The sequence below is a fragment of the Alternaria ethzedia genome (genome assembly GCF_023757985.1).
Source record: "Alternaria ethzedia strain BMP 0044 chromosome Unknown scaffold_62, whole genome shotgun sequence".
Taxonomy (NCBI): domain Eukaryota; kingdom Fungi; phylum Ascomycota; class Dothideomycetes; order Pleosporales; family Pleosporaceae; genus Alternaria; species Alternaria ethzedia.
The window spans coordinates 18071-37746 of NW_026056255.1; the positions used below are offsets into that span (position 1 = coordinate 18071).

The window sequence follows — 19676 nt, forward strand, 5'->3', positions numbered from 1 at the left end:
AACCCACACCTCTCATAAAACCGCCTCGCCTTCGGCATTTCCTCACCCGTCTCCAGCAGTAACCACGGCCAACCCCTACTCCGCGCTTCCTCTTCCAGCTTCTCGAGTATCATCGTCGCAACGGATGTGCGTAGTCCGGCTTCTCCTTCTAATCCCACTCGGTACGGCGAGTCGACAAACATCCGCTTTATCTCAGCAGAACTTTCTCGTGCGTTTTCTGAGGAAGGAGATAGAGGGCGAAGACCGCCGCAGCCTATTGGGATGCCTTCATGATACGCGATGAGGAAGAGGGGGACGTCGGCGGCTGAGGGCGGAGTTGTGTAGTCTGGGTCGTCTATCTCGAGTTGTTGTTTGGAGCGGAGGTGGATGCTGTCTGGGTGGTCCCAGTGGATTGGGAGGATGGTGATCTTTTCTATGGATAGCATGGCGTGTAGGAGTTGTGTTATTGGGTGTTATTTGATGTTATTAGATGTCAGATGTTGCGCGTCTTCTTCTTCTTCATATAGTGTTACGCCCTATGACAATCTCATGCTACCTCAGATAGGGATAAGTTGTTTGTAACAGGCTAGCGTGATTTGGTCTATTATCTTGAAGAGTCACACTCGGGTGAAGAGCTAACGGCCGTCTGACTCTGTGTGGTGTTCTATGTGTGGGGCGCATTTGAAGCTGACAGGCTTATTTTGTAATCATGCTAAACTGTACCCTGAAGGTATCTGCGGTCTTTGGGGCTCTGGGTCTTAACGGCTAAGAATACAAGTACGCGACAGGAGATACAGGTCGAAAGAGGTGAAGGTGTTCGGGTTACTACTCAGAGTGTAGTCTCATTGGTCAGAAGCAATCATCATTCAGCCACAGCCAAGGCACCAGTTCTACAATTGACGTAGAGTCGACTTTCTTTTCGTCAAACAACATCCCCATGGCCCTTCCCTCACCCAAATCATGACACAATCAACCTTCCCAACCCAGCAATATACCTCAGAAAACTTCGTCGAAAGCTGCGGCGCCATCCTCTTCGACAAAACTCGCCAGAAGATCTGCCTAATCCATCTCACGGTATCCGATCTATGGACCCTACCCAAAGGCCGTCGAAACATCGGAGAATCGCGTCAAGAAGCTGCACTACGCGAAGTATACGAGGAAACTGGATACAAGTGTCATATCTTGCCAGTGGATATGGAAACCAGAGCCACTATCGCTGGCGACGCGGCGGACGCCCCAGACGTGGTACGCGTTTCACGCGACTCGGTAGAACCTTTCATGGTCACCATGCGGACGTTGAGAGATGGTCAGGGTGTCAAGGTTATATGGTGGTACGTCGCGATCATGGACGAAGGTGCTTGTGAGACGAAAGGGCCTGGTGAAGAAGGGGTTCAGACGGGCTTGTACTCCCATGAAGAGGCTGAGAGGTTATTGTACTTTGAGACGGATCGAGAGGTGTTACGCAAAGCTCAGGTATTGGTTGCGAAGATGGGTTGATCTTGAATCCTTGAGCTCGAGTGTGACACATGCTGCGATAATAACTCGGAAGATTCCGAGCTGTATCATGCCCACCTACGTGCCTGCCTGGCTTGGCTGGTGCGAGCGGACCAAGCGTGGTTGCTCTACACCAGGAAGAATCGTGGCGCAGTGTATGACAGTATTGAACGCGCAAACCGAGAAGGCCACATACCTCTTTAGAGCTCCCAGGACTTCCCATTATACTGCGGTTTCATCATGACTTTGGTTCTGCCGTGGTTGGCTAAGGAAAGGAACTGAGTTGGGCTCGGTCTTGTGCTACCCCTCCATGCCGGATTTCCGAGGGAAGGTGGGGCATTGTGGCGTCATTTGCTGCGCCATCATGGGCCACACTTTCACTACGTAAGTGCAGCTGACTCCAGCGAACAGTTATCGCAGACTCTTACTGCGCTGAGCTAAATCATCTTCCATTTCTTCATTCCCCTCTACACCCCGCCATCATGGGAGTCTCCTCGCAGTACGTGCTGCTTATTGCTATCGCGATCCTCGTCCTACTTCCAGCCGGCGCAGACGCTTTCGGTGCTGGAAACATCGCGTCGATATCGAAAATCGAAGGCAAGAACTGGCGTCATGGCGATATCGAAGATATGCTTGCGACGGTCGCTTGCTTGAAGGGTCATAAGTGGAAGAGTAACATGATCAAGGTATGCCCATATGACGATGTAGATGTGATGACGGTGACTGACCTTATGTGTAGCGTGTGTACTTTGGCAACTGGCTACGCGATTACTCACAAGTAAGCCCAACAGACTGTGCGACGTCGGAATGCGCTGACCGGTTTAGGCTGTTGATGTTGGAACGTTGGCTAAAGTTCAAGTACGCGAAAGCAGCAGAAGCGATTTCCCCCATCGACATGCTTACAAGACGTAGGGAGAAACCATTCGCGTTCTGGTCTGGGTTTTGTCTTTCATGTCCTTTGGCTATGCAACTGGAGAGTTTGAGGTCACCGCCGAGAGGCTAGGTGTGTATAGGCCCGAAGAACACATCGGTAAGCGAACTTGAACCTCTTCTGCTTCGACATACTAACGAGAGCCCAGATAACCCTGTAAGCAACTGCAATTTGCAGACATACGAACGTGTTGATGCTGACATCCTCAAAGAAGGACTATGCCGACAATGAGGACGCAAGAAAATACGACCCTCGTCTACGAGGTCCTGTCTCAGAAGCCGAGCTTGCAGTGGACCCAAACACTGGTATGAAGAATTACATTGCGAACGAACACGGGAACTGGGCTACTTCTACCGGATACGTGAAGTACTCTTTTGCGCGCGCCATCCACTTTGGTCGACTTTACACCCACGGACAGTCCGGCCAACGCGGTCGGGACGAAGACCTTTCGGAAGCGCTTCGCTGTTTGGGCCAAGGACTGCACTGCCTCGAAGATTTCGGGGCTCATACCAATTATACTGAACTTGTGCTGCGTGAGCTTGGGTATACGAATGTCTTCCCTCACGTGGGCGTCCAGGCTGGCATCAACCTCCATGGAAAGCACACCTATCCTCTTGTAACTGGTACATTTGGAGGTGTCGACTTCTTCCACTCAGTACTGGGAGAGGCCAATGATCACATTACTCAGACTGAAATCGATGAAGTAAACACTGCTCTCGTAGATGCAGTCGGCGGGTCTGGTGGACAGAGAAGCGGACCTGGAGGCCAATCTAATGCTTGCAGTGGACTCATTGATGTTTTGAGCAAAGTGCCTGGTACTGGCGACCTCATCAGCCAAGCGCAGAGCCTGCAGGCCTCGTCAGATGCTCAAGCTGCAGAAAACGCACGCGGTGGCTACGGTGATTACAGCTCGTCTAGAGCCGGACCCAACGACTTCGCTGCACCACCTGGATCCATGGGCGGACCACCGGGACCAGACATCCCAGGGACGAACACCGACCCAGCCACCATCATCCCAAAGATTTACCCAATCCTAGGTAAGGCCTTCGCGAACAGAGAATCGTAATTGTAGCTGACCTCTTCAAGTTTTCCGTGACAACGTTGTCCGCAAGATCTCGGCTATCGTCTCCAAGATCCCCGGTCTAGAGAAGCTGATTGAGACCATCACCGAGCGTGTCACGCTGTTCGTACTATCACTGCTTGCGCCCTTCATTCTGCCCATCATCAAGACAGCATCGACCCAGCTGAAGAGCGGATCTTCTGCCGTCATTGACTCAGCGGCCAAGCACCAGTTTGAGGTCTGGACGGACCCTACATCCACCAACCCAACACACAGCATGCTGTCCAAGGATCACTTCTCCAACGTCTTGAACCCACCCGCCGGTCAAGTCGCGGTCGCTATCCTACAGTACGTCGCGCCCCGCGTCATATACGCTTGGGACCACCCAGATGTGCCGGTCGACGAGGTCCTGCACGACTGTATGCGCGTGTTCCATCACCCAGCACTTCGCGATCCGCACTGCGAGGTACACAACAACATGTTCAAGGTCGTGGAGCAATGGGCCCGCAACTACCACGGAAAGGACCTGAACCAGATCCTGTCTTCTGAATCTGTAAAGGCTGGACATAACCACAGCGGAGACCACGATCACTCTGCAGGTCACAGCCACGGTGCAGTGAACATGTCGAGCTTCGGCGGCCACAGCCATGGCGGCGGTGGTGGCAGTGGTCATCAACAGCAGTCCAGCGGATCCGGCGACCTCCTAGGTTCATTGACGAGCAAACTTCCTGGCCCTCTCGGCGGTATGCTCAGCAGCTTCGGCGGCAGCTCAGGAAGAACTCGCGACATGGACGACGAACCCTCTGCTTCCTCTTTGGCAGCACCAGGTCCAGGTCCAGGTCCATACCAGCCATCGCCATCGCCTCAGCCCTCGCAGTGGGCTGACTTCCAACCTTACCAGTCCTCGTACGCAGGTGAAGGATACCAGCCGCCTGCTGAGTACAGCAACGCAGTGCCCTCTGGCGGATATGGATGGGGTCAAGGCCAGTACTCTGGAGGTCAAGGTGCGGAGCCTAGCTACACGGTCCCTACAAACTACCAGCAAGGGTACGAAAACTACCCTGCTCCTGGAGGCTATGGCCAGCCGCCGGCTCAACAGCCCCCGCCAGGATCTTATGGTGCGTATAACCAGGGTGGCGCATACAATTCGTATGATCAAGGCGCACCTGGGGAAGGTAGCGCAAGAGCGTGGGGCTCTGGAGGAAACTCAGGGTGGTAAGCGCTGGTTCAAATACCCAGGCGTTGACGGCTATAGCGGGAGTGAGGCGTCCCTGGCGCAGCTTCCGGATGGATCTGTCCACTGCAACATGTCAGTAGATTCATGAATAATGCGAAATATGACCTTTCAATCCCAACAAGTGAAGTGCGGTAGAGTAGAGATTCTTATATCATTGTTTCTCCCCCACATCTGCGCGACATCTAGTGTCTTTTGAGTCCGACCTCATCCTTGTAAATACATGTTATCGAAGAAACGCTTTCCAAAACAGATAGCCCCAAGCCAGATGATATGCCAAATGAACGCCGGCCGTTATGCTAGCGTCTCGCGTTTCGTGAATGTTCGGGTGTGGTGTTGGTACAGGATACGCAAGCCAATCTATCTTGATTCTATCATGGTAGATGATGGCATATGCCCGATTTACTCGTTGATCTTAGCCAGGAGCCTGCACATGAAACATTAGCCACTATCCAAAAGTCTCCAGCCACAGTTCTGAGTATAGTGTATACGTACTCGTGGTCCCGGAAAAGGCTCAACTCGTCCTCGCCAACCTTGATGGGGCTTCCGCCGAATTGCGGGATCAAGACCTTGTCGCCGGGTTGTACGCTGGGGGTAACGCGCTTTCCATCCTTGTCGAAGGCACCGGGGCCGACGGCGAGGACCTTGGCTTCGTTGAGCTCCTTGACGGCTGTCTCGGGGAGGAAGATGCCGGTTGCGGTCTTGGCTTCGGGCTTGATGCGCTGGACGAGGATGCGGTCGAGGAGCGGCGCGATGCTCTTGATGGACTTGATTGCGGACTATGAGGGGAAATTGGTTAGCTGGGAGCTGGGCTGGAGGTGGAGGTGGAGATAGAGGTGGAGGATGGGTGGTGGGGGATAGATTGGTATGGTGGGTTGGTATTGGGGGAAGCTTACCATGTTGACAGATGGATGGAAGGGAACTGGGTATCACGTAGAATCAAGAAAAGGCTATAGGTGCGCTGGGCTTGGAGAGAGGAAGATGTTCGGGTTGAAAGCTAGACAGCAAGATGAAGATGTTGTGCTTTGCCCTTCCAGAAAATTCCATGTCCGTGCACTTACCTCGGAACAGCCTGCGGAACGTTTGGCATCTCGCGCATTACCAGAACAAGTAACCTCACATTCGTCCCTTGCTAGGTGCTTTCTTTTTCGCATTGCATCGGCGTCGACAGTGCTTCTTATGTGGAGAAACAATGTCCGACGATGCGGGCATTGTTACCATACTGCGCGACGGAGCCATGTAGCTGGGCTATTCCGACGCGCGCAGTCTACGAGCGCTCTGCCAATCGGGAACGATGAGTTCATGTCGGCTATGCGAGATGGTGTGTTTGTGAAAGAGAAGGGTGATGATGTAGGCAAGAATATCTTGGGTAAGTTGCACTCGTATTCGCTGCAAGTATGCGCGACTGATGTGCGACACAGGCATTGCCATCAGTGGAGGTGTCGATTCAATGGCACTCGCTGCGCTATACGCACAGTCTCGACTAGAAAACCCCAAGCTGCCTATCCCCCATGGCTTCATAGTAGACCACAAAGTCAGACCGGAGAGTACAGAGGAAGCGAAATGGGTGGCACAGCAATTACATAGAAAGCGTGAGAATTTATGATACTTATCTGGCGGCCAAGTACTAACATTGTCAAGTCGGTATACCAATCACTATTCTTCCCCTTACATGGCCCGATGCCTTCGATCCCAACGATTCCAAGCGATTCGAGACGGAGGCGCGTACCCTCCGCTACCAAGCGCTAGGTCTAGCATGCAGAAGAATGAAGATTACACGCCTCATGCTCGCACATCATGCGGATGACCAGGCCGAGACTGTCATGATGAGGCTGGCGAACAATAGGCTGCGCTCCGGACTTCAGGCAATGCAGCGCAGAGAGTGGATACCAGAGTGCGAGGGCCTACATGGGGTGTACCACAGCGGAAAGCACCAGAAGCCAGATCGCACCGGGCTTCTACCGTTCAAGGTCGAACAAGGAGGTGTGCAGATTCTGCGGCCTCTGTTGACGTTTGAGAAGACGAGACTTATTGCGACGTGCGAAGAGAAGGGTGTAGCTTGGGCAGAAGACAAAACGAACCAGATCAAGACACTTACGTCGCGCAACGCTATACGCCATATTTACCAGAACCACAAACTTCCGGAGGCTTTGAGTGTCAAGTCGCTGGTCAATGTCTCGCAGCATATGCAAGAGCGCATCAAGTGGCACAGAGATCTCGCGGACAAACTCTTCGATAAATGCCCAATCAAACTCGATATACAGACAGGCTGTCTTATCGTCCGATTTCCCCCTTTCTCCGACCTCCTACCATACCCGATAGACACCAAAGCCGACAAGATCAAAGCGAAGAACACGGCATATTGCCTGCTTGAACGCGTGGCAGGACTAGTCACTCCCGCCACGAAAGCACCTCTTGGTGAACTCGCCGCATCCGCCTATCGCATCTATCCCGAACTCGAGGAGCTCGAAGAAAACGTAGTACCGGGTGAAGCGCTCCAAAAGAAGAACTTTTGCGTCTACAACGTGTGGTGGCGCTTCTGGGAGAAGCCCTCGCCGTTTAACAAGCCCGAGCACCAAGAAGAAGGCATCAACCCAGACCTGACCCACCCGCGAGAATGGCTGCTTACCCGGCAACCGCTTGAAACGCTGGAAAGAGCAAATCCTGAATTGAACATCGTCTATCCTCCCAAAAGAAAACTGGGTAAACCATCGCAGAGAGAAATGTGGCGACTCTTCGATGGCCGCTACTGGATCTCTTTGACCAATCGACTTACGTACGACAACATCGTGCTGCGTATCTTTAGCAAGGATGATTACTTACCCACTGCCCATGAGATCAAGAACCGAATGCTTGAACCTGCAGAAAATAGTCCCTATCGCTTCATCACGGCTGCTTTCGATCTGCTCAAACCAGCCGATCTGCGCTTCACACTACCCGCCGTATTCCGGATAGACCGCAAGACAGGCGAGCAAACCTTGCTGGGGTTCCCGACTCTCGACTTGCGGCCCCATGGCTTTGGACCACCGGCGAGTGAGTGCGACTGGGAAGTTGCTTACAAAAAGATTGATTTCAGATCCCGGTCTGCGTATGATGTCATTATGCCTGGGAAGTCGAGGAGAGACATCTATGATGAGGCGATGAAGGGCAGACCGGCGGAAAAGAAACGCATTATCAAGTCAAAGGAGGTGTTGAGGAAGGAGCGGAAGATGAGGAACGTCTTGAGGAACAGGCAGGAGCGTACAGAGGCGAGAATCAACGGTTCCACGGGATATGACCATGCGGCACATGTTGGTGGGAAAGAGAGCAAAAGACAATGGAGCGCTGCTTTTCAGGACGTGGAGAGCAGTATGCAAGCAGACGGAAGAAAGTGAAGAGAAAGAAAACTGTCAACAAAGAAGGAAGAGGCAGCTTGTATAACATAGAACCAGCAATTGATACCTAACAATAGTCCGATAGGATGTATCCGCGCCATGCTGTGACGAGTGCTGTAGTTGTGGTAAGAAGTGTCCCGCGAGGCTGAGGCGATGACGTTGTGGGAACAGACACGGAAAGTGCATCCAACCAAATGAGGAAGGCAGAAGTCGTTGTAGCCGTCTCCACCAACGCGCATCGCCTCCTTCCCCGCCCTGCAGCGGCAGTTGAGCGCCATTGCTTTGAGCTTATTTCGACCGCTATTATCGTGTGTTGCATGCGAGGTTGGTGTTGGTTCTGTAATACTGTTTCGCACGGTGCATCGTTGTCAACATCGGTTGTTGGCTGTGATGCATTGGTACTGAAGATGGTGGATGACCTCCCGCGGAGTGTTCTGTTGGCTCAATCACGGCGTGCGGGGAAGATTACTAGGACTATGTATGTGGCGCTGCTGAGACTATTTGTACTTTGTACGCCCTGTAGCTGACATGTGGTGTGAGATTTGAGAGAACAACACCTCAACAACTATCGCATGGCTTGCTCGTGGTAGCCGTAGTCCTACACGCTATCGACGTTGACTCGTGTGGTGGAGCCCGGCCGGGAGTCTTCGAGTAGCCAACTCGCTCCGCGCTCCAGAAGAAGCCACGAAGCGAGAGTAGTCAGGGACGCGAGATCCACAGTTCATCGATGGGGCAAGGGCGACGATAAATTGTCAACAACAGGGCTATCAGCGGCTCAGAAATTCGATCAGAGATACGAAGATGGTGGCTTGTCAGATGTTGATTAACGTGTGGAGTGTAAATATGGCAAAGTTCTGGATGGCATTTAGCGTTTCAAAGGCATGAAACGGCGCGCAACATGACTTGGTGCACAAGGTTGCGAACAACCCAGGCACAAGGCCGCACGGGAACCCGTCAGCCTCTTGTCGCCAAATTTGCTGCACCCGAGTGCCTGTGGCGGTGAGCGAGACGCGGATTGGGTACGGTCATAATTACTGTCAGGGAGATCGTCTGCGGAGTTTTATCGAGTGCTCTGTGCGTACCGCGATGTTGGGCTACCACCGCTGAGATGACAGGAGGCATGTAGATCAAGCGGAATTTCTTTTGTGCGTCTCAGGTCTGGCAGCAGCAATGATGTGAATCGAGGTGATGGGGCAGCTGGAGAATGGGCGACTATTATTTGATACGTAACAGAGAGTTTTTGGAGTGCAAGCTGTGGCAGGCTAGTCCATGGTGCTGCCCGTGGTAGACGCCCCTTTCACGTGAGGTGAAGATTGAGCCGGCATGGCCCTAGTCACACTGGCCAGGTGTTTTCGGCTGATCTGAGATGAAGGCGACCATTCTTGAGAGTCAGTCCGGGTTTAGCAATTTTCACTTCACCCGTTGCTGTGGCAAGGCGGTGTCCAATCTGGGTGATCTATGCCAGGACTGGTGTGTTCAGGAGTGGGAGTGCAGGTGTTGACCGCGCCAGATAGCAGATGCAGATGCCAGAACCAGAGATCTAACACCAGCCTCGACAGAGTCGGACTGGCAGGAAAAGAAAGTCAAGCGTGCGTGAACGCCATCAAGACTAAGATGGCGGCACGTAGTCTCTTCGGCAGCATTCGCCAGCACCAGCGCAAAGGTTAGCAATTTGGGCGCCAGGGTCTTGACGCCTTTTGTAAACGGGGATCACGCTTGGAGGGCGGTGGCGTGCCGCGATTCGTTACGTGCAGGCGCTAGAAGTGTCTAGCCTTGAATGCTCAGACAGCCTTGGCATGGCGCGAGAGTGCGAGTTGTGCAGAGTTCGCGACGGCGCAACCAAGACGGCGGAGGCGTGGCACAGAGGTGCGCGGTGTTGAGGGAGGTGTTCACTGCAGCGACCAGCCGTAGAGCCGCCTTTTGGGTGTGTGAGACTCGAGGGCGCTCGGGTGATGATGTGCATGGAGTGGGTTGGATGCAAGATACCGATGTCGATCACGGTTATACTCAGTGGTGCTCACCTGGGCACTACTACTGTGCCCGGAGTACTGATGGTGCGAACGCTGTATACTGGTGGATGTACAGCGGACACCTAGTGAAGATGGGTGTCGATGACAAAGACGAGCTATCTGCCCAAGACGGCGCCGGCTATCGTGTTTGGAGCCGTCATCAGTCTCGTGAGCCCGCAAAGATAGCAACCTCTGCCAGACATACATGGCCGATCGTGGGCAAGTGTGAAGAGGGGCAGCTGGATCATGCGACCACTCCCAAGGGTCAGTCGACCTCTCTGCTTATCAGACGCGTGGGCGCCAACGTGGAGGCCGCCAGATGCCGGATCACGCACAGTAGATGCAACTCTGGCTTCGATAGCAAAGGTTGATGCCGGCATGCACAGCGGGCGTTTCAGAGGTCAGAGTGCATAACGTTGGTGAATGGTGCTATTCGGGCGGGCTAGCAGCTGGCGGGTCCGTCCAAGAGGACGTGCAGCCGCGAAAGCCAATTTCGTTGGTGGCATCCCTGCACCTGAACCCCTACCTAGCAACAGCCCTCACCTTAAAGTTCTCCCCTTCCTTGGGCGTCTGAGATTTTCTATCCTTCTTCCTCCTCACCGCCCTTCGCATCCTTAACAAGGTCGTGCCTGCTTGTCTGCCGCTGCACTTTGCGAGCGTCGTACTTTCCCTTTCCGTACATCTTGTAATACCCAAACCCGAGCTTGCCTCACAACACTCCTCTTTTCGCACCCACAAACCCCACACACGCACGCTCTCCCAAACAAACTGCACCACACACCATGTCTGCCCCCGTCGACGCCCCCAAGCCCGTCGAGCACCCCGAGGTTGGAACTGTCGGCACTGTTGAGCCTGCGCCGGCACCCGTTGTCGCCAGCGAGCCTGTTGTCGCCGCGCCCGTAGAGGAGGCGCCCAAGACGGAGGATGTCCCCAAGACCGAGGGCGAGGCCGCAGCGCCCGTAGAGGAGGCCAAGGAGGAGAAGGTCGTCGAGCCCATCTACAGCGGTGCGCTCGGCTACAAGGCGCCTGGCCTGAAGAAGTGAGTGCAACCACATTTGACGACTTCCCGACCGTTTACTAACAACCTCCAGCGCCTTCCGCTTCGCCAAGAAGTACTTCTGGTTCGGCGAGGAGCCCGTTGCCGCCGACAACCTGAGGGAGTACCTCCGCGGCGAGAAGCCCGAGGTTGCCCACCCAGTTGTCGCCTGGTCCAGCCAGACCGGAAAGGGTCTCCTTTTCTTCGTCAAGCACGCCGACCAGAAGGAGCACCCCGCCGGTGTCCTCAACTTGGTATGTTGAATTTTCCTCAGTGCAAAAACACAGTCTAACAGCCCCAGGCCTATGCCACCGACCTCGCCAAGGACGGCGCCGTCGCTTTCGCGTTCAAGATCTCCGGCCACAAGCACACCTTCGAGGCTACCACCGCCGCCGAGCGCGACGGATGGTTCGTCGCCGTTGAGAAGGCCATCACCGAGGCCAAGGCGTCCAAGGACACCATCGAGTCGAGCGAGGGCTACAAGGAGAACAAGGAGAAGATTGGTACGTTTTTCCAAATCACCCACGTCGCGTCGCGTTCGCGATGGCACTAGTGGGCGATCTGTCTGTGTGGTGCAGTAAGCTAACATCCCGCAGGTAAGCCCACCGCGCTAGCGGGAGCTACATCCTCCGCCCCCAAGAAGAGCATGGACGCGACCCCCAAGCTGGCCGAGGGTGAGACCGCCGCTGCTGGCGAGCCCGTCGCTGCCCGCACTGGATCTTCCTCCAGCTCCTCTTCCGACGAGGAGAAGCGCAAGAAGGCTGCTAAGAGCAAGTCCCGCTCCGTCTCCCGCGGCAAGCGTGCCAGCCTCTTCGGCGGCCTGCTCGGAAAGAAGGACAAGGAGCCCAAGGAGGAGACCGATGCTGCTAAGACTGAGCCTGAGGTCAAGAAGGAGGAGCCCGCCGTTGTTCCCCACCTCGACGAGAGTAAGCTCATCCGCTCCATACTTGCATCATCTCGTACTAACATCTTCTAGTCCCTGCCACTGCTCCCGTCAACGCCAACGACGTTGTGAAGCCCGCTGAGGAGACCACCGCCGAGCCCGTTGTCCCCGTCGTCGCTGCTCCCGCTGAGGAGGTTAAGGTCGACGAGACCGCTGCCCCCGCCACTGCTGAGAAGCCCAAGCCCCAGAAGCGCGGTTCCATCTTCGGATCCTTCGTTGAGAAGCTCAAGTCTCCCACCACCGAGAAGAAGGAGCACGAGGCTGGTCTTGCTTCCACCCCCGTCAAGGAGAACGAGACTGCCGCTGAGGCCAAGCCACTTGAGGAGGCCACGGTTGGCGCACCTGTCGTTGCTGAGCCCGTCGTCGTTGCCACCGAGCCAGCTAAGACCGAGGAGGCCAAGGTCTCTACTCCTTCCAAGGAGAAGGATCACTTCAAGTTCGGAAAGTTCTTCGGATCCAAGGACCGCGCCAAGTCACCTGCTCGTGAGCCCAAGGTCGACGCGGCTGCTCCTCAGATCGCTGACACCAACGCGCCAGCCACCGCTGAGCCCGTCCAGGCCGTCGAGCCTGCTCCCATTGCTGAGACCAAGGTTGAGCCCACCGCTGAGACCGAGGCTCCCAAGCAAGACAAGCGCAAGTCGTTCTTCGGCAACCTCGGCCGCTCGCTCTCCAAGGCGACCGGTAACAAGGCGCCCAAGGACAAGAAGGACGCTGCCAGCCCTGCTCCCGTCGCCGAGGAGGAGGCCGTTGCCGCCCCCGCCGTTGAGGAGAAGAAGGAAGAGACCGTCGCCCCTGTTGTAGCCGACATCCCCGCTGAGAGCAGTGTGGGCGATGCTTCGAAAAGCGCCAACCCGACTGTCGCTACAACTGCGTAAGGTTTGGTGGGAAGATGTCAGCCTTTGCAACGACAGCCACGACGGAATGACGGAAAAGCAAAGACTTCGTAAATCCCTTGTTTGACCGCCGGCCACTGATACCCCCAAAATCTGCTTTGGATCTTGAACCCGGATTCAGGCGTCACATTTGGATCAAGCTTCTTCACATATCCCCTCTCATATTTGATTTCTCCTTGCATCTGGACCAACTCATTGTCACTCTCTCTTGGTGGATCGCGACGGACTCTCTGTTTAGACTGATACCACTGTAACTGTTTCTCTCGTTTTGATACCACTGGCGGATCTCGGACGCATTTGTTTTATCGCGCAATACCCCGGATACCCTCTGCGTACTGCCTTGTTAGAAGGAGTACACAAGCGGCCACTAGGGCACATATCGACGTAATAATCTCTAATAAACTGTCGTTTGCTCTTACTTGAGGTTTTAGCTGTGTGTACTGTGATGTCTTGACTCAATGATAGCGATGGTTTGCGCGGAGGAGTATGCCGCGTGGATCGACCAAGTTGCATGACGCTCACTCACAACGGTCGTGTGCTGCCCGGATGAGTGTGAACTAGACACCAACCTGCAATAGACCGGCCCAGCCCTCGGTGTGCGCATGAAGACATGTGGCAAGGCTTGGGCAAGATTGTCGCATCATGAGCACGGCAAGAGCGGAAGGCGCACTGGGGGAACCATACAGCGCAGGTCGACTGCGCCTTCCTTGGTGCTATCGATTGATACTTCCATGTCTGGACCCGGCAGCCTCGTCTCTACCCAACACAGCTCGCCCTTATTCTCTTTCTGAGAAACACCATGCCCATGCCATCATCTTTCACTTGCGTTCACATTCATATCCCGCTCGTATTGCCGCTGCATTCCTACCTTCGCTCTGTGCATTGCTAGGCCATACATGTCATCACGTCACCATGGTAGGTGGATGCCGATCGCGTGTCTCAGCGCAAGTACCAGCAGTTCGCATGCTCTAACACACACACCATTAGGGTTGTTGCGCATCCCGCACGAGTGACAACACTCCGCCTGCTGTCCTCGCGCATTCGTCGTCGCGTAACATCACAGCGCCGTCGACGCGACCCAGCTCTATCCCCTCACCACGCGCCTCACATGCTTCGCAGGGCAATGCGCACCCACCGACGAGTCGCCCGGATGCCGACAACCGCCCCAACACGCCTCTCAAGCCCATATCTCCGACTCAGCGCTCGCGCTTGCCTAACACGCTCGCTTCACCCACTGCTAAGAGCAGCAGCCGCGTCCAACCTCTGACAGACTCTACGCATTCGACATGGACCCGATCGCGGTTAGAGAAGGAGCGCGAAGACTGGTGGGATACACAGGTCACCGGTTCGGAGCAGATATGGGGTGCCATACGTCTTGTGGCACAGCATCTACAGGCTGCCCAGTTGCAAGAGGCGCAGACGATGCTCGATGTCAGTGACTGCACGTGCCCAACGGGCCTGCTTTGGCGAGGCGTTTACGATGCGACTGGCGTCCAATACAAAGTCCCCGAGTGGGTGGTAGTAGAGCCAGAGGGCCTGGCAGAAGAGGATGGCATGGACGACAAAGACTTGGCTGGAGATGCGAGCGCCAGTGCTGTGCAGGAGACGGTTGAAGATACCCTCGCGGATGACTCCGGCAGCCTTATACGTGTGAAAGTAAGGACGAGCCACGACCAGCGGGATCATCAGGTCGTCATGCGGATGAGAGACTCGGTCGCGACCATAATTGAGAAGCTGAAGAAGCAAGCAAAGGTATGTCGGACTTGATTGTCTCCATGCCTCTCCTTTACTGCATGTACATTGCTGACCACATATAGCTCAATCCCTCCCTCGTAATTCGTCTCGCATACGGCGGACGTATATATGAGCCCAACGACGTACTCGAAGCCAACGCGCGCTGGAACTTTGCTAATAACTATATCCTGACCGCTCTCGTCTTTCAGTAAACATCTGATCCTTTGCACATCCGTATACCGCACTCCACCATGTTCTACGGGTCCACGTTTGAATATGCGGGTCACATGGCTCACAACGATTACTAGGTCTCCAACCGAGTATCTCGACTTCCTGTTTGAGTCGATTGTCAAAACGTTGGATGAAATGGGCATACCGGACCCGAACGAACCTACTCCGGAAGATGACTCTGACGGTAGCGAGACCGACCCTCTTCTTCCCCGATCACGTTCGTCGGATAATAGCAGCGATGACGGAACGTCTGAGGGTTGTGTCGCGTTTTTGTATGGGTTGGTTCGTTCGTATTGGAACTTTCAGCGGTGGAACTACTCTTCGCTTCAATAGTTCATTTGGCGGCTTGTTTGATACCCCTCTCTTCCATATCTTTTCGTTCATGCTGGCGGTAGGCACCGAGACCTTTGCTTGTACCCAGTATCATTTTTCATGCTTCGGCGTATCGTCATTGCGAGATTGTAATTCTTTGGACCATAGAAGTCTGACTAGTGCTTGAAGTTCTCTTCAATACAAATTTGCTCTATTCATTGACTTTATTCTCTTGACGATGCATGTTGACAGGTGCTATAAGTGAAGCCGTGTGTAAGTTGTACAACTTTAATTGTGGAGTCCGCATGGCTTGATGGCAACCTACCAGTAAATCTTCCCGTACAAGTCACGATCTCAAGCCGTCACCTTATACAAGAAAAAAACTAAACAGGTCTGCAGGCTACATTAAGCTAAAACCTTGCAAAGTAGGTAACCTAACGTTAACGTAGGCTCTAGGCTGTTTAGTTTTTTCCTAGGCTGGCGTGCCGTGTCTAATAGCAAAGATGCATTTATCGTCTTCTCCACTTGTAACATCCTTCGCATGCGAAGCTTTGTGGGTATCTCCGGGTGGTGCTTAACCCCGAATCAGATGTCATCACACCCACATAACAAAGTGATGATCAACACCATTCCAAGAAGCAGTCAAGCGTGTCCTCCGCTTCTAGCCTTCCCGAGGTCAAACGTTCGTTATCTGCCGTCTAGCTTCCCGCATCCTCCATCGACACCATGATGGTTGTGGTGAACCCTGTGACATCATCGTTTTTCAACCTCGGAAGCTCATCGCCCGCCATGACGATGCCCTACCCTCTTTTTGAGTACCATAAAGACTCACTAAGAGCGAACCAGATACTCCAATTCAAAGCACACATAAAGCCAACATGTTCGCCTCATCTGCTTCGCGTTCTTTACGCACAACGTCCACAGACCGACTTTCACAAATAACCAGACAAGTCCTCCCGCAACAAATCAGAATGGCGCACAACGGCACAACCCACACGCTCAACACAGGCGCCAAGATTCCTGCCATTGGGTTTGGAACTTGGCAGGACAAGGAAGCCCAGGAACCGTAAGCTGTTGTCTTGTCGTTAAGAAGCGTGTTGTTTTACTAATGCAGAAAATAGAGCTGTCACCATGGCCCTCAAAGCCGGCTACCGCCACATCGACACAGCACGCATCTACGGCACCGAACCCGCAGTCGGCAACGCCATCAAAAAGTCTGGCGTCCCCCGTTCCGAGCTCTTCATCACCAGCAAGCTCTGGAACAACTCGCACCACCCCGACGACGTAGAAGCCGCACTCGATGCCTCCCTCAAGGACCTCGGGACCGACTACCTCGACCTCTATCTCATGCACTGGCCCTCGCCCTTCGCTCGGGGCTCAGAAATGTTCCCCAAAGACTCCGCCGGCAAAGTCAAAGTGGGCGACAGCGACTACGTCGACACCTACAAAGCCATGGAGAAGTGCTTCAAAAGCGGCAAAGCCCGCGCAATCGGCGTCTCGAACTTCAGTAAAGCGGAAATGGAACGCTTGATCAAGGAAACGTCTGTTGTACCTGCTGCTCATCAGATCGAATGTCACCCTTACCTCCAGCAAAACGACTTCACGGAGTTCCACAAGCAACAGGGTATCCATGTGACGCAGTACTCGCCGTTTGGCAACCAGAACGAAATCTACGATTCGGGGAAGAATATGAACAAGCTGATGGATGACCCTGTGCTTGTGGAGATTGGCAAGAAGCATGGCAAGACTGGTGCGCAGGTCGCGCTGGCGTGGGGTATTGCCAAGGGCCATTCGGTTATTCCCAAGAGCAAGACTGAGTCGAGGATCAAGGCGAATCTGGAGGGAGACTTTGCGCTGCCTAAGGAGGATGTAGAGAAGATTACTGGCATTGATAAGAAGATGCGGTTTAACGTTCCGTCAGGTAACTTTGGATGGAACTTTTACACCGATTTGGACGGTAAGAAGAAATGAGGGAGCGATTAGAGTACTATAACGCTATTGAAGTAGCTGACTCAAAATGATAACTATATGCATTACATGAAACAACGCTGATTTACGTCCGACGCACACTCATTCCCTAACTATAACTTCCCGCAGCCCAACTCTTCCGACTCTCCCTGCGATCCTCACCCTCAAAGAAAATAGCAACCTTATTCGGCTCCCCTTTCTCCCCTTCATGGTAATCATACTTGATTTTCTTGAACCGCAGCGCCCTCGCTGCCTTAATCTCATCCCCACTCATAACCATCGCCGCATCGCCACCAATACGACTAACAACGGGGTTCAACAGCATGGCCATACTAAAAAAGCTCTCGTCGCGGACAATCGTGCGGTTGGCGAAGAGGCCTAAGAGGCAGAGAGCGAGAAATTGGATGAAGCAGATGCCGCCTAGGATGCTGAAAACGTAGGACCAGTCTACGTCGAGTTGCTGGCCTTGCGATGGGACGACGGTTTGGTGCGTGACGTTGTAGCGAATGCCATGGTCATCGAAGGCAGCGACAGCGCCGATGGTAAAGCGCATGAGGAGGTCTTCGACTTCATTTTTTGCGATGTTGTGTGCGGGCGACCATTTGGTGCCTTGACTGTAGGACCGGGTTTGGCGGTCGAACCAACCGTTCCATGGTATACCTGTCCAGCCCATGGCACCAGCAGCTGTACGAGCGAAGATATCGGAGCCCCAGACTGCCCTGAAGTCGGCGGGGTCGCGGGGATCGATGTCGTTGGGGGCGTTAATCGCGGTTACGTTACCGAGTGTGTTGTTGCAGAGGAAGAGGGAGGCGGCGGTCACGCGCGCGTGCTTTTTGTTGTCCGACTCGGGGAGTTGCATGACGGTGAAGTTCGTACATCTTGGCCCGCAGTTTTCGGGAACAGAGGCCATCCAGGTTACGGAGCCGCCGGCTTGTTCAGTGACTTCCCACTTAACGTAGTCATCGTCGCCTTGGTGTCGAGCCATGATGTAGAGGGATTCGTCGGGTACGTCGTGCACTTTGCCGTCCTTGACTTCGAGTTGTTCGCATGATGCGTGGGCTGTGATGTTGCGGGAGCTGGCAAGGTAGTTGACCCATTGGTGGGCTGGGTCGCGGTTGAAGAAGCGGTAGTGCCACGCGCCGTTGCCGCGGTAGATGGGTGTGCCTGGTATGCCGGATAGATCGGTAATCATGTCGTCCATATTATCGGTAAGATTGAATTCGGGGTATGCCATGGCTTCCATGCCGTACATCCACGCCGCTTCCAGCGAAGTCTCGTTGATGAGACTGATCTCGGGGTCGATCTCGCGCGGCGGGTTGTCGACGTACCAATCGTTCAGATCGGCTACAGTTACATTCCCGTATGACAAGAGTGGTATCTCCGAGTTCTCCATCGGCCAGAACAGACTCAGCAGTGCCACTAGGATCTGAGAGCCGATGTTGAGAACCAGCCATGCCAGACACGCTAGCCACATCCACTTCGTCTCATCGTCTCTAACATCCTTGAACATTCGGAATTTGCGCAGCCATTTCTGACGCCGGAAGCCAGGTGACGACAGGATCATCAGTTTCGTAACCTTGGCAAGCGAACTCAGGTGTAGGATCAGGTCGAATACTTCTAGACTAACGTAATGTCTAGTGAGAAATGACCATCGGAACACTGATGCATAGTGCTTCAACGAGGCCAAGATGTTCAAACCCAGACACAGCGAGAGACCGAGAGTAAGCGAGTTGAAGATTCGGATATCGATCTTGGAGAGAACGACGGGGCGGCGCCATCCTTCCCAACATTTGAGTGTAACACACATCACTGCGCTGAAGAACAGCGTTACGAGGAGTTTCATAGCACCTGTCTTGAGGAGTGTCTTCCGTGCCTCTCTTTGGTCGAATCGCTTGACGTGGTGGTGGTGTTTGTGGTGATGAGTCCCGTCTTCAACATCGAAGGTGGAGCTGGGGCTGCCTACACTGGCGTAGAATCCGCCCTTGGACTCTATGATCTCTGGAGACTGGACCATGGATGGTGTGTGCATTGGTGAGTTGGATGGCGAGTATGATGCGTCGTCGACATGCTGCATCGCAACATCACCACTGTCGTAGCTGAGTGGTTCGGCGGAGCTGATCAATGGCGCATTGTCGGAGTGCCCTCCACTGACTGTGCGGCTGCGATCCATGGTTCTTATTCTTTTGTCTATGTTCGATGGGATGGTGTCTTTGTGCTCTGTCAAATCTACAACTGTAGAGATGATTTTGCGTGGCTTGGAACCTCGTGTGCCGTCAGACGGCAGGCTGCAGGTGTCTTGGGCGAAGATAGCAAACTAGGTAGCGAGCGAGCGAGGCGTTACGCGCATTCTTTAGCGATGGCGAAAGTACCGACACTGTGGTCGTGTTCCCCGGGTATATGAGTATGTGAAAGGAATTCGGCAGTAGTCTTGCAAGGGCTCCCAAGAGAAGTAGTAAGAGTGATTATCTGGAGTGGAGA

General features: G+C 54.0%; 7 protein-coding genes across 7 annotated transcripts; 5 read left to right on the plus strand and 2 right to left on the minus strand.

The window, feature by feature from the left end:
* Positions 1-1955: 1955 nt before the first annotated feature.
* Positions 1956-4683, plus strand: J4E87_010999 (uncharacterized protein; the record flags this gene model as incomplete). Its single annotated transcript, XM_049382566.1, has 7 exons — positions 1956-2159; positions 2213-2251; positions 2299-2331; positions 2386-2503; positions 2553-2560; positions 2619-3441; positions 3491-4683. The coding sequence occupies 7 exons, from the start codon at positions 1956-1958 to the stop codon at positions 4681-4683; spliced, it is 2418 nt and encodes an 805-aa protein (XP_049227686.1).
* A 417-nt stretch (positions 4684-5100) lies between these two features.
* On the minus strand, positions 5101-5597 carry HSP10 (10 kDa heat shock protein; the record flags this gene model as incomplete). Its single annotated transcript, XM_049382567.1, has 3 exons — positions 5101-5125; positions 5194-5477; positions 5595-5597. 3 exons carry the CDS (start codon positions 5595-5597, stop codon positions 5101-5103), a joined length of 312 nt encoding a protein of 103 aa, XP_049227687.1.
* Positions 5598-6009: 412 nt separating this feature from the next.
* On the plus strand, positions 6010-8072 carry J4E87_011001 (uncharacterized protein; the record flags this gene model as incomplete). Its single annotated transcript, XM_049382568.1, has 3 exons — positions 6010-6067; positions 6120-6290; positions 6340-8072. 3 exons carry the CDS (start codon positions 6010-6012, stop codon positions 8070-8072), a joined length of 1962 nt encoding a protein of 653 aa, XP_049227688.1.
* Positions 8073-10863: 2791 nt separating this feature from the next.
* Positions 10864-12935, plus strand: J4E87_011002 (uncharacterized protein; the record flags this gene model as incomplete). Its single annotated transcript, XM_049382569.1, has 5 exons — positions 10864-11120; positions 11173-11371; positions 11419-11620; positions 11714-12043; positions 12094-12935. The coding sequence occupies 5 exons, from the start codon at positions 10864-10866 to the stop codon at positions 12933-12935; spliced, it is 1830 nt and encodes a 609-aa protein (XP_049227689.1).
* Positions 12936-13865: 930 nt separating this feature from the next.
* Positions 13866-14899, plus strand: J4E87_011003 (uncharacterized protein; the record flags this gene model as incomplete). The annotated part of the gene is made up of 3 exons (XM_049382570.1): positions 13866-13868; positions 14073-14705; positions 14771-14899. The coding sequence occupies 3 exons, from the start codon at positions 13866-13868 to the stop codon at positions 14897-14899; spliced, it is 765 nt and encodes a 254-aa protein (XP_049227690.1).
* A 1209-nt stretch (positions 14900-16108) lies between these two features.
* J4E87_011004 (uncharacterized protein) lies at positions 16109-17201 on the plus strand (the record flags this gene model as incomplete). Its single annotated transcript, XM_049382571.1, has 2 exons — positions 16109-16296; positions 16352-17201. 2 exons carry the CDS (start codon positions 16109-16111, stop codon positions 17199-17201), a joined length of 1038 nt encoding a protein of 345 aa, XP_049227691.1.
* Positions 17202-17307: 106 nt separating this feature from the next.
* J4E87_011005 (uncharacterized protein) lies at positions 17308-19368 on the minus strand (the record flags this gene model as incomplete). The annotated part of the gene is made up of 1 exon (XM_049382572.1): positions 17308-19368. One exon carries the CDS (start codon positions 19366-19368, stop codon positions 17308-17310), a length of 2061 nt encoding a protein of 686 aa, XP_049227692.1.
* Positions 19369-19676: the final 308 nt, after the last annotated feature.